The sequence below is a fragment of the Meles meles genome, chromosome 10, assembly GCF_922984935.1.
Source record: "Meles meles chromosome 10, mMelMel3.1 paternal haplotype, whole genome shotgun sequence".
In the NCBI taxonomy this organism is placed as follows: Eukaryota; Metazoa; Chordata; class Mammalia; order Carnivora; family Mustelidae; genus Meles; species Meles meles.
The window spans coordinates 34,412,584-34,426,789 of NC_060075.1; the positions used below are offsets into that span (position 1 = coordinate 34,412,584).

At 34.9% G+C, this 14,206-nt stretch overlaps 1 protein-coding gene across 2 annotated transcripts in view; it reads left to right on the forward strand.

Annotated features, from left to right (window-relative positions):
• Positions 1-14,206, forward strand: part of TFEC (transcription factor EC) — a 62,695-nt gene that overhangs the window by 21,665 nt on the left and 26,824 nt on the right. Inside the window, exons 2-3 of one of the 2 annotated variants that reach the window (XM_046021627.1) lie at positions 3,298-3,549; positions 11,986-12,072. In XM_046021627.1, the coding sequence (XP_045877583.1) occupies positions 3,370-3,549; positions 11,986-12,072 (267 nt within the window). In that variant the 5' untranslated portion in view covers positions 3,298-3,369. The remainder of the gene's footprint in view (positions 1-3,297; positions 3,550-11,985; positions 12,073-14,206) is intronic. The other variant, XM_046021628.1, reaches the window with a different exon arrangement.

The following is a 14,206-nucleotide window of genomic DNA, read 5'->3' on the forward strand; positions in this document are numbered from 1 at the left end:
GATAGGAGACGATGGAGGTTTTCTGGGGAGTACTTTTTTCACATTCCATTGTATCTTTCCTGCTCCACTAAGCTTTTAGTCCCTGATGCTCACTCTACATGTTCTGTAGATGGGGTCCCAGACGGTCCTCACTTTTGCCCTCGAACCCATTGTAGTCTCTGTAAAAAAACAAACAAACAAACAAAAAAAACCCAAAACACAAAACCACAAAAACTCAATAATTTCAGCAGAATTAGAGTTAATCCCATTTTATGTTTTGCTTCAACTCTATAGAATGGTCTGCAGAGGATATGGTGGTCTTGTTTTGAGAAAGGAAACTCTATTCATGTGAGTTCTTTTTCACAACTAACATACGTGAATGCTTCCCAACTTTTTTTTTTTTTAACAAATATCTCTTTATTTGGCTGCAGATATAGAAGTTTTTGTTTGTTTGTTTGTTTGTTTGTTTGTTTTAATCTATTTATTTGACAGAGAGCAGGAGAGAGAGCGAGAGAGAGCACAAGCAGGTGGAGCCAGCGCAGGGAGAGGGAGAAGCTGGCTCCCCACAGAGCAGGGAGCCTGACGCAGGGCTTGATCCCCAAGACCCTGGGATCAGGACCTGAGCCAAAGGCGGAAGCTTAATCAACTGAGGCACCCAAGTGCTCCTGTCTCCCAACTTCTTGTCTTCTTTCTTGTTTTCTTTGATCTTTTGCTCTTGAGATTTCCTTCCTTTTGCCCCTGTGCAGGGCCATTTCCTTCCAACACCTGATTTAAAACCACTTCCTCATAATTCATTTTAAAAATCCATTGCTTTTTGTGGCATTTTTAATTCATTGTATACATCACTGAGCTTTTCCTTTGCACTCCAGTCATTTCAATTATTTACTCAAGAGCCAATAGTGCACAGTGTTTAGGCAGGCTCTGTATTCCAGCTCTGTCCCTTACTAGCAGAGTAATGAGAGGCGTGTTATTAAATCTCTCTGCTTCTGTGGCTTTATCTACATAGGGCAGTGGGGATACCAATGATATTTCCCTCCTAAAGTTGTAACAAAGATTAAAGGAGGGGCACCTGGGTGCCTCAGTGGGTTAAAGCCTCTGCCTTCAGCTCAGGTCATGATCCCAGGGTCCTGGGATTGAGCCCCGCATTGGGCTCCCTGCTTGCAGGAAGCCTGCCTCCCCCTCTCTCTCTTCCTGCCTCTCTGCCTGCTTGTGATCTCTGTCAAATAAATAAATAAAATCTCAAAAAAAAGATTAAAGGAAATAATGAATGTAAATACCCTGGTGCCTGTTGCATATTATTATTATCATTATTGTTTTTACTATAGTTGATAATAATACTGCCTAACTAGATCATAGGCCTGTAGAGCCCTGGGATCACATTTATGACTTCGCTTGATGTAACACCAAATGTAATAAATACCCTAATGAAAGCTCTTAGAGTCAATGGATGAAAAGTGAAAATGAATTAGTTAATGAATGTTGTAAATTCTGATTCAACATACTTTTCTTAGAACAAGAGGCATTTTTCTTTCATGGGGATACAATGCTCTTTAGTCTTCAATTACATCGTATGATTCGTAAATCTGGAGATGCTATTTATAATGTATATTTTGTAAATGTACACAGATTAAAAAGGATTAACTAAAACTGTAAGATAATCTAAATAACTACCCTAGAAAAATTATCACTGGCATTTTAATGAAATGTTATTTTACAACTTTAAAGCTCATAGCAATATAATTAGTAATATGTGTAATCTTTATTACCAATCTTAATCTTTTTTATACGACTGAAAAATTATTTTATGGTACTACAATTAAAATAATGCTAAAAGTGTCAGCATAACAGAATTAGACTAAAGTAACTACTACAATATTGTACCCCAAACCAGCTAATTTAAATGCAAAATACTTTGTAAAGGCTATTTATCTGGGCTAATGCATGTTAAGGGATTTAAGGAGTAGTTTGTGTAGCTGAAATAAAAGGAAAAATAAGCACTGTACAGCAATCTTTACTATTGTTTAACATGAGGGAAATATTAAATAGGTTTATATATAGGCCACTTGAGGAAAATGTATTAGAAGCCACATCGCAGCATAGTAAATATAAAGAGGACTGGCAGGCAATACTACTTTCAAAGTCTTTTAAAGGAAAAGCTTGACATGGTTAAAATTACACTTCTGCACTCCATGTTATATTGTTAGCTGTGATAACTAGCCAGAATTTTAAGGCTACATTTTGAAAAGGGATTTCAAAATATGGAACAGTTGTTTAGTTGGCACATGACACTGGTTAGATTTTTCTCTGAATGCTTCCTACAATTCATAATCATCTACACAATGATTACTAAGTGAGAATATGGAAAAGCTTAAAAGTAAGATTATGTATGTATGTATGTATATACCTATGTAATCTCTACACTCAATGTGGGGCTCAAACTCACAACCCTGAGATCAAGATCAAGCAGGTGCCCCTAAAAATAAGATTTTTTTAAAAATAAAAATAGGGTGTGCCTGGGTGGCTCAGTTGGTTAAGCATCTAATTCTTGATTTTGGCTCAGGTCATGATTTCAGGTTTGTGGGGTGAAGCCCAGAGAGGGCTCCGTGTTCTGCAGGGAGTCTGCTTGAGATTCTCTCCCTCTCCCTCTCCCTCTCCCTCTCTGTCTGTTCCTCCTCCCACTGGTGCTCTCTCTTTCTCTCTCTCTCTTTCTTTTTCTAATAAATAAATAAATCAATATTTTTTAAAAATAAAAATAAAAACAAGTCTAGCACAGAAATTTTTTTAAAATATGGAAAAAATTACTTTGATTACTTAGATTTCACCACCCATATCATACTTAATATTTTATATATATATTTCTAGTTTCTGTTCCTCATGAGCAATTTTTAAAAATATTTGATAAAAATGGTGGTAATTATGTCCCACGGAATATTTATATGTAATATTAAAAAATCCAAGAAATACATATTATATGAAAATTCCTCTATTTTTCTTATATTATTTTAGTCTTCCTTTTCCAGAACCTCAAAAAGTATTGCTACTTATATATTTATTCCCAGTTTTGGTTCATTTACCTATTATTTTGAGAGCTGTCTTAAAAACTTGATTAACATTGAAAATGTTTTAGTAAGCTTAAGCTATTTCTTAAAAACTGTCGTCCATTAGTAGGGTATGTAAATTATGACAGAAGCATAAACCATGAATTTGAGAGAAGTAGATGTTGTAATGTGTCTATTAACATAATTCAGTTGTTGAAAGTAGAACTCTGATTTACCAGGTGATACTACACATTGTATTTGTTTGATTTTTATTCTGTAGGTCTCAGCACATCTGGAAAATCCTGCAAAATCCCAGCTACAGAAAGTCCAAAGACAACAAGTAAAACCCTTCATGACCCTTGACTACCAGCTTGTCAGCCAGACTCCTAAACGGTCACACCCTCCAACGTCAAGCAGTGCGTTTCTGGTGCAGCAGGGACACCTGTCTCCTGAGAGTGATGCTGGCTTTACTGGAAATCCACTCACCAAGTTACTAACTCTTGGGAAAGAAGATGACAACGTGGAATGGCATGTATGTCTAGTAGCTACTTATGAAAATATTTAATCAGCTTTTGAAAAAAACTGTAGAGAGATTAAATTATACATTTTATAATAAACATTCCAAATGCAAATGTATTTAGCAAAAGGGATGTCTTAATGTATTCATTTATAATAGTTAGTTATGCACATATTGATTCCTCTGCATAATAAAATATAACAGTTCATTTCTCAATACCTCATTTCAGTTATGCATCAGTGTGAGTCAAAATGGGCTCTAACAGTCATTTATGTTAGGAAGATTTAGCTTTGTAAGGATTGTCTGGTATATTTAGTTAAAATATTTATCAATAGTTGTATTATCTTAAATACCCATTAAAATAAAACAGGAAGAAGTTGTTTAAATAGCAGTCAACATGTGCTCTAAAATAAGACTAAAAATGTTATTGCACTTAATGTTTTATGGAATTACATTTGGATTTCTTACTATTAATTATTTATTCATTCATTTCTATTTTCAAAAATACTGTCTACCATTTACTAAATAACAGGAACTTAGAGGTGCCAGGGATACAAAATGAATAAGAATGTGTACCGTCATGGAATTTATATTTATCATGACCTGCTTATGAATGAACCTTCGAAAAGTACTGAAGAATGAATTGAACTGGCAAACCACCAGAACGGGGAAAAAGACTTCCTTTAATATCTCAGTGTAGAAAAACAGCATTTATAGCTGAGCTTTCTATTCGTTTCCTTTTCTTTCTTTCTTTCTTTTTTTTTTTTCCATTTGATTTGTTAGATGGAGCCATGGTTCTGTGATCTCCTGCGTTTAATCTTCCAATCTACATTCCTGATGATTATTACTGATTTCAGGTCGCTGCTTTTTGCTATGAAGTCTGTAGCCTCCAGTCACCAAAGAGTAATGCTCAGTGTCCCATTATGTGAATTCCAAAGTGGTAGAGGAAGATTTCGTTTTTTTACAAACTTTACATTCATCGGGGAAAGGGAAAATAATAAGTATCTGGTAGACTACTTAATAAAATAGGAAACAACCACAAAACAGGACTCATTGAAATCCAAAACTGAGCATAAAGCTCTACATGGATATTTAGTGATACTTCTCAATAGTGACTATATAAAGAATTGTTTTAAAAAAGAATGTAAGGTTAGTTCTCTATTCACTCTATGAAGAGCATTAAAAATATGTAGGATGAAAATCATCTGTATAGTAAATATTAGAACTCAACCAATACAATTTTTCTTACTACCACCTTCTTCCAAAGTTCATTTCATTGTGTGGAAGATTGATTTCTAAGGGAAAAAAACAAATCCCTAAGGATTTGCATATGCCAGTCAGTTCCAGGCAAAACCCAGAATATGATATTATGCATTTTATGAAATATGTTTTCTAAAAAATAGGAAAGGATAAGTAACATATATCAGTGTTCTCAGTTTTTCTTAGTAAATGTTTTTATTCCCTAGGCACACAACTTACATTTTCTTTTATAAGAATTTTTTACATTATAAAAGAAATCTATGTGATTTTAGTAGTCTTTTAGGTGGTGCCCGTCAAAGGAAGCTGCTAAGAAAGACCGAATGCCCCAAAGGTGCAGAGCTCTGGGGGCAATGTGCACATTAGCCACGGATTTTTTTTTTTTTTTTTGCTATTTTTTAAACCATTGTACCTTTGACTATATATGTAAAGTTTCTTCTATCATTAACTCTACTTAATCATAATTTTATTCAGTATGTTGTAGTTTTCATCAGTGTGTGTTCTCTTGAAGTCCACTTCTAATGTGCACATTTTCACATTCTGCCACCATTCATGGTCTTGTTATCTTTCACAGCTAAGATGTATCCTATGTCGTTGCAGTTTCCTAATATTTTTTGATTCATGGGGTTAGAACCACCACTTACTAGCTGTGTGGTCTCAGTCCTTAACCTCTCTTCCCAGCATTCCTACAACTGGAAGAGCTGCTTGCATTTTTTAAAGGTCCTAACAAAGGCAGAATGGGGGCTCAGGAGATGGTGGCTATTGCCATTCTTTGGCATTTCTTTGTCCTGAGCTTGTCTTTCTGGGACATGAGGAACATTTCATTAATTCAAAGAAGAAGTCAGATATCATGGCTACTACACAGTAAGTCTGTAAGAACATCCTTAGTTTCAGGATTTGGGGGCCGGTATTAGGAGTAACTTGGTGATTAATGGTCTCTGAGACAGTGAAATATAAAATCAAAAGAAGTATTTTATAGCCTGAGCCTTTCCAGAGGATAAAATTTGTACTCCTGGCACAGAGAACCCTTCCATACTTAACCCTTGCCTCCTGACCCAGACTTATTATTCAGCTGGCCCATGGCACTCTGTGCTTCAGCCATATGGCTTCACTAGTGGTTCTCACAGTGGCTGGGTTCTCCATTCTTATGTCCTCACCATTCAGTCTTCACCTTTTGTCGGGATAATTCTAAGTCTCTCTCCAAAATTCATCTCAGGTTTCTTCTCTAAGGTGCTTTTGCTGGTAGTTCCCTGTGTAGATGAGCACTTATCCTCTGAGTTTTCATAGTAACACCCATATCATGTGGATAAAAATTGCATTTATCACAGCATTTCCATAGCACATGCTATGTTTTAATTATTCATTGTCTTGTTTTCCTACCAACTGTAACTTCCAGGAGCTATAAGTTGAATGGAAGAGGAAACAAGTTAGCAAATAATTATAATATTATGTAGCAAGGACAATGGTACAGATAGGAGCATGAAAGTGCTGTTCTTATTCAGAAATTTCAGTAGTAAAACTTGGAGAAAGTGGCTAGTAGAACATTTACACAGATGAGGTAGGATGAGTGGAAAATAAAGATGGGGAAGAGCAGAAAATGCAATGAGCAGAAAAAGGGAACAGGTGGTAGCAAAAGTTGACACCAGAGATGTAGACAAATCAGAGAAAGGCTGGCACTCCATGCAAAGAAATTTCAAATCCTGGAAAGGTTTAAACGTGGGGGCTGGAGTGACATAATCAGATTGACTGTAAATTCATTCTGTCTGCTATGGAGGAGAGGAATCCTGGAGAGAGAGGGCCATTTGGGAGGTTACTTCTATAATGCAGTGAAAGATGATGAGACCCTCTATCAGAACATGCTAGAGTTGAGGTATCTGGGAGATCACCATGTAGAGACGCCAGTGACAGCTAGAGATCCAAGTTTGCCTCGAGGAGAGTAATCTAGACTGGAAGAAGAGATTGAGAGTTGTCAGCATGGGGGGAGGGGAGCGGGGGACAGAGGGAGTCTTAAAAGTTCACGTGAGAAAGAGTCCTCCTAGAGATCATGAAGAGAGTAAGAAGAGCAATGAACCAAGGATGGGATTGAGCCATTAGCAATATTTAGGGGGTGGTCAGAGAGGAGGGAATATAAAAGTAAAATAAATACATAGCCAGTGTGCTGTCATCGAAACCAAAGAGTTAGCTTAAGGAAGGTGGTTTTAACAAACTATACACTCAAGTGTAGTAGCCAAGTCTAGCAAAATAAGGGTCGATAAGTATCTTGAGTTTGGCTGATAAGCAGTCAAGAAAAACAACAACAACAACAACAACAAAAGGAATTTCAGTAGGATGGTTGGCAGAAACCATTCTTCCACCTTGAATTCAGAGTTGACAGGAGGTGGAGAGGTTGAAACCTGGGATGTCTGGGATCACTGGGCCAAAAGCTAATAAGGCAAAGACAGAGAGAGAGTCATAAACTGAAAATTGTTTAGTTGACTTGCAACAGGCTTTAGATTGGATCTAAAAGGAAGATTGTGTGTTTTGGTCAGTGAGATCATAGAATTTAAGATTTTAGAAATGTAGTGGTTTAGAGGATGACAAGACTCAAGGCCTGTGCTAAAGAATAGGTGAAAGGAAGGCTAAAGTCAGATTTACAATTTTGAGAGAGGTGAGTTAAAATATTCAACAGCAATTGTTGATTTACTTTTCTGTAGAATTCTGACAGGTTGTTGCCGTAGACATTTCTAAGTGGATATCAATTTATGATCATTTGGCATTACTTTTCCTTTAAATTTTTATTTTGACTCTTATATGGCCCAATACTAACATTGCTACTCTGTTTTCCATTTGGTCATATTTGTGGTATGATTTTCACTTTATTTTCAATTTTCTCTTATTTTATTTTAATTAACTATTATAATACTTTTTAAAAAATCCAATTTGAGAGAGAGTTTCTCAAGCAGTGTGTTAGTTCATTTACATTCCTTTTATTACTTCTAGGATTTATTACTTTCTTAGTGTTTTAAAATTACTATACTTTGTTTCATTGTTTGTGTTTTTTTCTATCCTCTATTGAACAGATCTTTTTTCTCTCCTTTCTTTTTTTGTTACTCTAATTTTTTAAGATGCAATAGTTATATCTTTTTATATATCTATATCATTTTTCAGCAAGATCTATGTCATATCCTTAAGTAAAAATCTTCCTTAGTATGGTCTTAATCACCTTGTTCTCACTTATCGTCCTATATTAGGACTTACAGTATCTTTCTCTTTCTCTCTTCTCTCTATCTATATTTTTGTTTAGGCCACAAAAAGTTTACTTTTATTTACTCATTTTTCTTTTTCTTTTTCTGTTTTTTAGAAGATTTATTTATTTATTTTAAAGAGAGAGAGGGAGACAGCATGCATGTAGGGGGAGGGGTAGGAGGAGAGGGAAAAGGAGACAAGCAGACCTTAAGATCAAGACCTAAGCTGAAATTCAAGAGATGGACCCTCAACCAACTGAGCCACCCAGGTGCCCCTATTTACCCATTTTTCATTTGTATAGATTTCATAATTTTACTTTTCATCTAACTGGAATACTTCCTGGAAGAGTGTTTTTTAAAGGCCTTTTTGCCTTAAAATTTTTGCGTTTTTAATGCCTTAGAACAATTTTATTTCACCCATGTACTTAAGGGATATTTTATTGGTTATAAATGTTTAGGTTCAAAGTTCTTTATCTTTAATACTTCAATTATTATCCCATTGTCTTCCAGTGTTGAAAAATTTCATTGTTGGTCTTTCATAGATCTTGTTTTTAAACTTTTTGAATCTTATAAATGTTCTTTCTTTGCCCTCAAACCTCATACTTTGTATACCTATTATCTCCATTTTGATTTTAGTCAAAATAATTTGTTTTTGTTATATTTCATTATCTTCATCTATCATTTTGAAGATACTTATTCTACTGATTTGTAATTCTTCTTTTGTCTAATATGTTATTTCTCTTTCATCTGATATAAAATAATTGTGTTTATTGTCTTTTCAAAAATAACAACTGGATTCTTAGGTGATTAGTTTTGAGGATTTCTGGAAGCTATAAAGCAAGATTTTGAATGAATTTTAGATCTTAAAGTCAATTTAGGATAATGGAGAAACCAATGTCTTCAATAAATTAGGGGCAAATTCAGTCATGAAGGTGGATGAGAGAAATGAGGGATAGTGGTGTTAGGGAAGCAAAGAAGAGCCTCCAATGAGGCTGAGCTTTCACATGTAGGAAAGAAAAGTTTCTTACTGAAATAGGAGAAACCTAAGCTTATTTGTTAACAAGTAAAAATTAAAGATGCAGTGGAGTGAGTCATTTATGATGCAAGTTTCCAGGAAGAAAAGGGATAAATGATATATATAATTTTTGCTGAAACTACTGGAAGTACCTAAAGAAGAGCCTTTATATAATTGTGTTTAGTATCCTTCTTTCTTCAGGTCTTCTTTACACCTGTTCAGTATAAATTTGTTGTTCATGGAAGGATAAATGTGAATGAGAGAAATATCATGAAATTAAATTTTGAGTTTAATAACAATCAAGAATATATTTTAAAACTTTCATAGACTGTATTAAACAAAAGAAAACAAAATATACATATTTATTATCTCTCGATTAAGGATCTCTCGATGCATATGGAATAACGTCTAATGTCCAGACCACCTGTGAAATCTAAAAAACAAAACAAATGAATAAACAAAAAAGCAGAATCTGGCCTATAAATACAGAGAATGAACTGGTGGTTGCCAGAGAGAACAGAGGTGGAGAGTGGGCAAAATAGATGGAGAGTCCAAAGTACAGGCTCTCAGTTATGGAATGAATGAGTCATGGAAACAAAAGACACAGCACAGGGAATGCACTCAATGGTATTGTCATAGTGTTGTAGGTGACAGATGATAACTACACTTGTGGTGAGCATAGCATAACATGTAGACTCATCAAATCACTCCGTTGTACACCTGAAACTAATGTAACATTGGGTATCAACTACATTCAAATTTAAAAATTAAAATTAATTAATTAAAAAATACAAGAGCTATGCTCTTGAAGATGGTACTCACCAGCCACATGGGGCTATTTAATTTTAAATTCATTCAAATTTACTAAAATCTTTAAAAATTCAATGAGATCAGAAACTTAATTCCTGAGCGCCTAGGAATTTAAATAAAAACTTGAAAAGAAAAGATTTAATTCCTCAGCTAAACTACCCACACTTTTCAAGTGCACAGTAGTTATAAGTGATCAGTTGCTCCTATATTGGGCAGTGTGGATACAGGACATACCTATGCTTAAAGAAATTTTTGTTGAACACCCCAGTCTAGAAGCATTTACAATATAGAGGGCATAGTTTTCAACTTCATCTCAAACCTTTCTCTTGCTCCATTCTCACTGACCGACATTCTTTCTCCAATATCCATCTTCCTACCTAAGGGTCTTTGTAATTTTTGCTTCCTTTCCAAGGACTATTCTTTGCTGTGTTACTCATGTCTTTGTTCAAATATCAGTAAGTCCTTCTCTGACCATTTTCTAAAATAACACTCATTCCCATCAAGCTCTCTCCCTACCTGCTTTAATTTCTTCAGACCACCATCTGTTATTAAGCTGTTTCTTGTCTGTTTCCTCATTAGTGTTAGAGTTCCAAAAGGGCAGAGGCTTTGTGGTGTTTGTTTTTATAGCTCTAGTACTTGCAACAAGGTCTTGCAATAAATACTGCTCAAAAAATATTTGTTAAATTAATATTGAAAAGTGTTCCAATTTTTTTTGGCATATCAACTTTGGGAGTATCTTAATAGAAGCCTGAATATTTGATTCCCTAAGGTTCTCAGAAATCTTGCTTAGAAGATAACATTAACAGGATCATAAAATATTCTCATACATCTCTCTGAGTTTACTCCTAGTTGTTTCTGCCTATGTTATAGGAAATTCAGAGTACTACAGTTGTATAAATTCAGCATTTTCATTACCTTTTTTTTTTTTTGAAGATTTTACTTATTTGACAGAGAGAGAGACATAGCAAAAAAAAACAAAAAACAAAAAACAAAAAAACACAAGCAAAAGGAGTGAGAAGGAGAAGCAGGCTTCCCGCTGGTGAGGGAGCCTGATGTGGGACTGGATCCCAGGACTCTGGGATCATGACCCTGAGCCTAAGGCAGACACTTAACTGACTGAGCCACCCAAGCGTCCCTCTTTTTTTTTTTTTTTTTTTAATACAAGATTTTTTTTTTTTTTTTGGTGAGTTATATCACCTGCTTTTTTTTTTTTTAAATGTTATATCAATGAATCGTGGAACACTACACCAAAAAAAGGACGTACTGTATGGTGACTAAATACAAGCTTTTGAAAGCTTCTCCAGCTAAAGTACAGGAGAGAAGGAAGACTATTTTAGAAAGGAATTGGGAAAGAGAGTAAGAAGCTGACTTAACTTAGGCCTTTAGGGCCAGATTTCCAGAATTTCAGTCCTGCCTTTGTCACTCACCAGTTTCATAATCTGGAATGAACTATTGAGCATTTTTTTTTTTCTCTCAGTTTCTTCCTCTGTATAATAGAGGTAATGATGGTATCACTTCGTAGAGTTGTGAAGATTAAATGCGCTGATGCAAAGCACAGAGAAAGTGCCTGGCATATCCCCCCACACTGTATGTTTGCTTTTGTTGCTGTTTAACGGGTCAGTGACTATTGTTGTTGTTGATATTCCTATTATTATTATTAGCCATTAGGGAAAGTTGGATAATATATTCCCATGTAGTTTGTATCCATGTGGACCAATTGCCTGGTTTGACCACTGCTATTTGAATATCCACCTGTAAGATGCAATCAAACATTTCAAAAGGAAAGTCAAGTTTGGAGGAAGTCATCCCTCTACATGTTAAGTACACAGGCTCTGGCTTGAGGCACATGATAACCACTCTATTTATATAGATACTGATTTCCAAGGGACTGGCCCAGGGTGATTCGCCCAGCCATCACCTGGCCGCTGGCGGGAGCAAATGCATGGAAAAGCAACACAGATCAAAGAGTGGCAGGATTTCTTCATTTTACATTCTGAAGTATTCTGGGTTTTGATATACATATAACCTTAATTTAAATATTCTTTAAAACTTTGAAATATTGATAAATTTTTTCTCTCTGAATTCATGCAGAAGCACAACTCTTATCATTATGCACAGTATTCTAAATGTATTATATTTTGCTAGATGGAAGACGTAATTGAGGATATAATCGGTATGGAGTCAAGTTTTAAAGAGGAAGGAACAGACTCTCCTCTGCTAATGCAAAGAACAGTAAGTGTTTCTAGACCTGAGGAGGTCAATGAGATTGAAATAAATAATGGCATCTGATGATAAAAAAAAGAAATTCAATTTGATTAGTAAATGGTGTCTTCTACGTTTTTGAAACAGACACAAGATAGCAGATGAATATTAGGAAATATTATTGGTGCAGAAAAAGATTATGTAATGTTATTGAGGAAGATGATAGGGCTTGTGATAATCTCTCTCTCTCTCTCTCTACCTATCTAATCCCTATAAATATCCATTTAATTAAATATCTGCTATTTTCCTTGAGTGATTTAATCTTTAGCATATAATCACAGCATATAATCAAAACATCCTCATGAGCTAATGGCTAAGTTTTGACTAATTTACCACAACTAACATCTATCAGATTCAGACGCTCTACACTTTGTAGAGACAAGAAAAAAGATTATAACAACAAGAAATATGACTTCACATTAGAACCAATAACCAGAGATCAAAGATGAACTTAAGAAAAGCAGAACAGGCCTCACCCTACTTTAAGGCCTATAGACAGACGTCTGTGTTGCAATCAGCACAATTTCCTGGAATGATGTGTCATGAAGGGATGGTGTTTTATCTCCTCTTTGACTGTTGTTGCCTTCTCATTGTTCATTTATTAATCACTAAAAATGTTTTTGTAAAGGGCGTGCAAGGGTCTTTTCACCTACTTTGAAGGGTTATTGTTGATTGGTTTGTTTATGGTTTTAGATCTTTTTGAAAAGTGGGAAAATATGAAAGATTGTGATAGAGTTGTTATTTTAAACATTTCATTTTAAGAAAATGGATTCTGACTATATTGTGTAGTATGGATATTTTTCATCAGCAAATCAATGAGCTGGGATATGTTAACGATGAACACATAAATTTAAGACCTAAAGAAAGTATCCATTTTTTTTTCTTTTCTGTTCCTTTTTTCCCAGACAGAATATCTAGAGAGAAGTATCTCTTTCCTCTGATATGCAGGGCCTCCTAGAATAGGGCATGAATACTGGCATTATCTGACAAAGTTCAAATGAAGTTTAAAATTTAGTCTTTTTACAGGCTTTATTTTTATTTTATTTATTTTTTAGGATAGGCTGACAATTCTTTCTACCTCTTCTCTTTTCAGATTTCAGGCAGCAAAGTCATAGGAAATCTGACTAATTCTCTAGATAAATATATTATTAATGATAATTTCTCCCTGTCTAATTTCACAGCATGAAGTTACTATTTTCTTAACTAGTATTCGACCTCTGAGTTTTAGGAATTGATACTAATTTCCTGCAATCTTTTCTTTGTATGTAGTACTCATTAAAATTGTATACTGAAACATTTTCTTTGTCAAATTATCTTACTTGTGTAGAGGCTGCATAGAATGTCTTAGGGCAAATTGGTGGCAATAACTATCTGGAATTTGCATATGATAGCTAGGATGTCCTTTTAAAAAGATAGATACTGCAGGCCTACCTGCACTTACATCAAGAAATACCTGTGTTGACCAATCAGCAATCACTGATAAGTCTAGATCTACACATAAAACCAAGGAATTCAATTAACCAAATACATTTATTCAACATGTATTATGTACAAAGCATAATCCATGTACTATCAGAAACTAAAGTTGAGTAAGACACAGTTCACAAGTCAAGAGATCACATGATAGTGGGGCAATGAGTGAGGTGCACCTGAGGGGCAGGGAGGGAGAGTGTGGATCTCGGTGTTAAACCCAGATTCTAATCTAGATGTTGTGCAAGTCGCTTAAGCTCTCTGCTATCTTCTGCATTATAAGAATAATTAAAGTATTTTATTTCCCAGGTTTTATATATATACTATGCTTACATTAGTATACTAGTATACTACATATGTACATTTGAAATACTAGTCAGAGGGCTGCTCTGGGGTTCAAGTGAAGGAGAAACTATATTACATTGAGATTTTTTGGAAGTCTTTAGGAAAAGATGATATTTGAAATACAGTTATGAGGGATACTTAAGATTTTAAGAGGTAGCCAGGAAGACAGAAAAGTAGCAAGTTAAGAGAACAACATAAGAAAAGTCAAGAGGTGAGAAAAAAAGAATGCTTAAGAATGGCTGGTAGAACAGATAGGAAACTCTAAAGGATTTTTATAGTTCATGTGGAT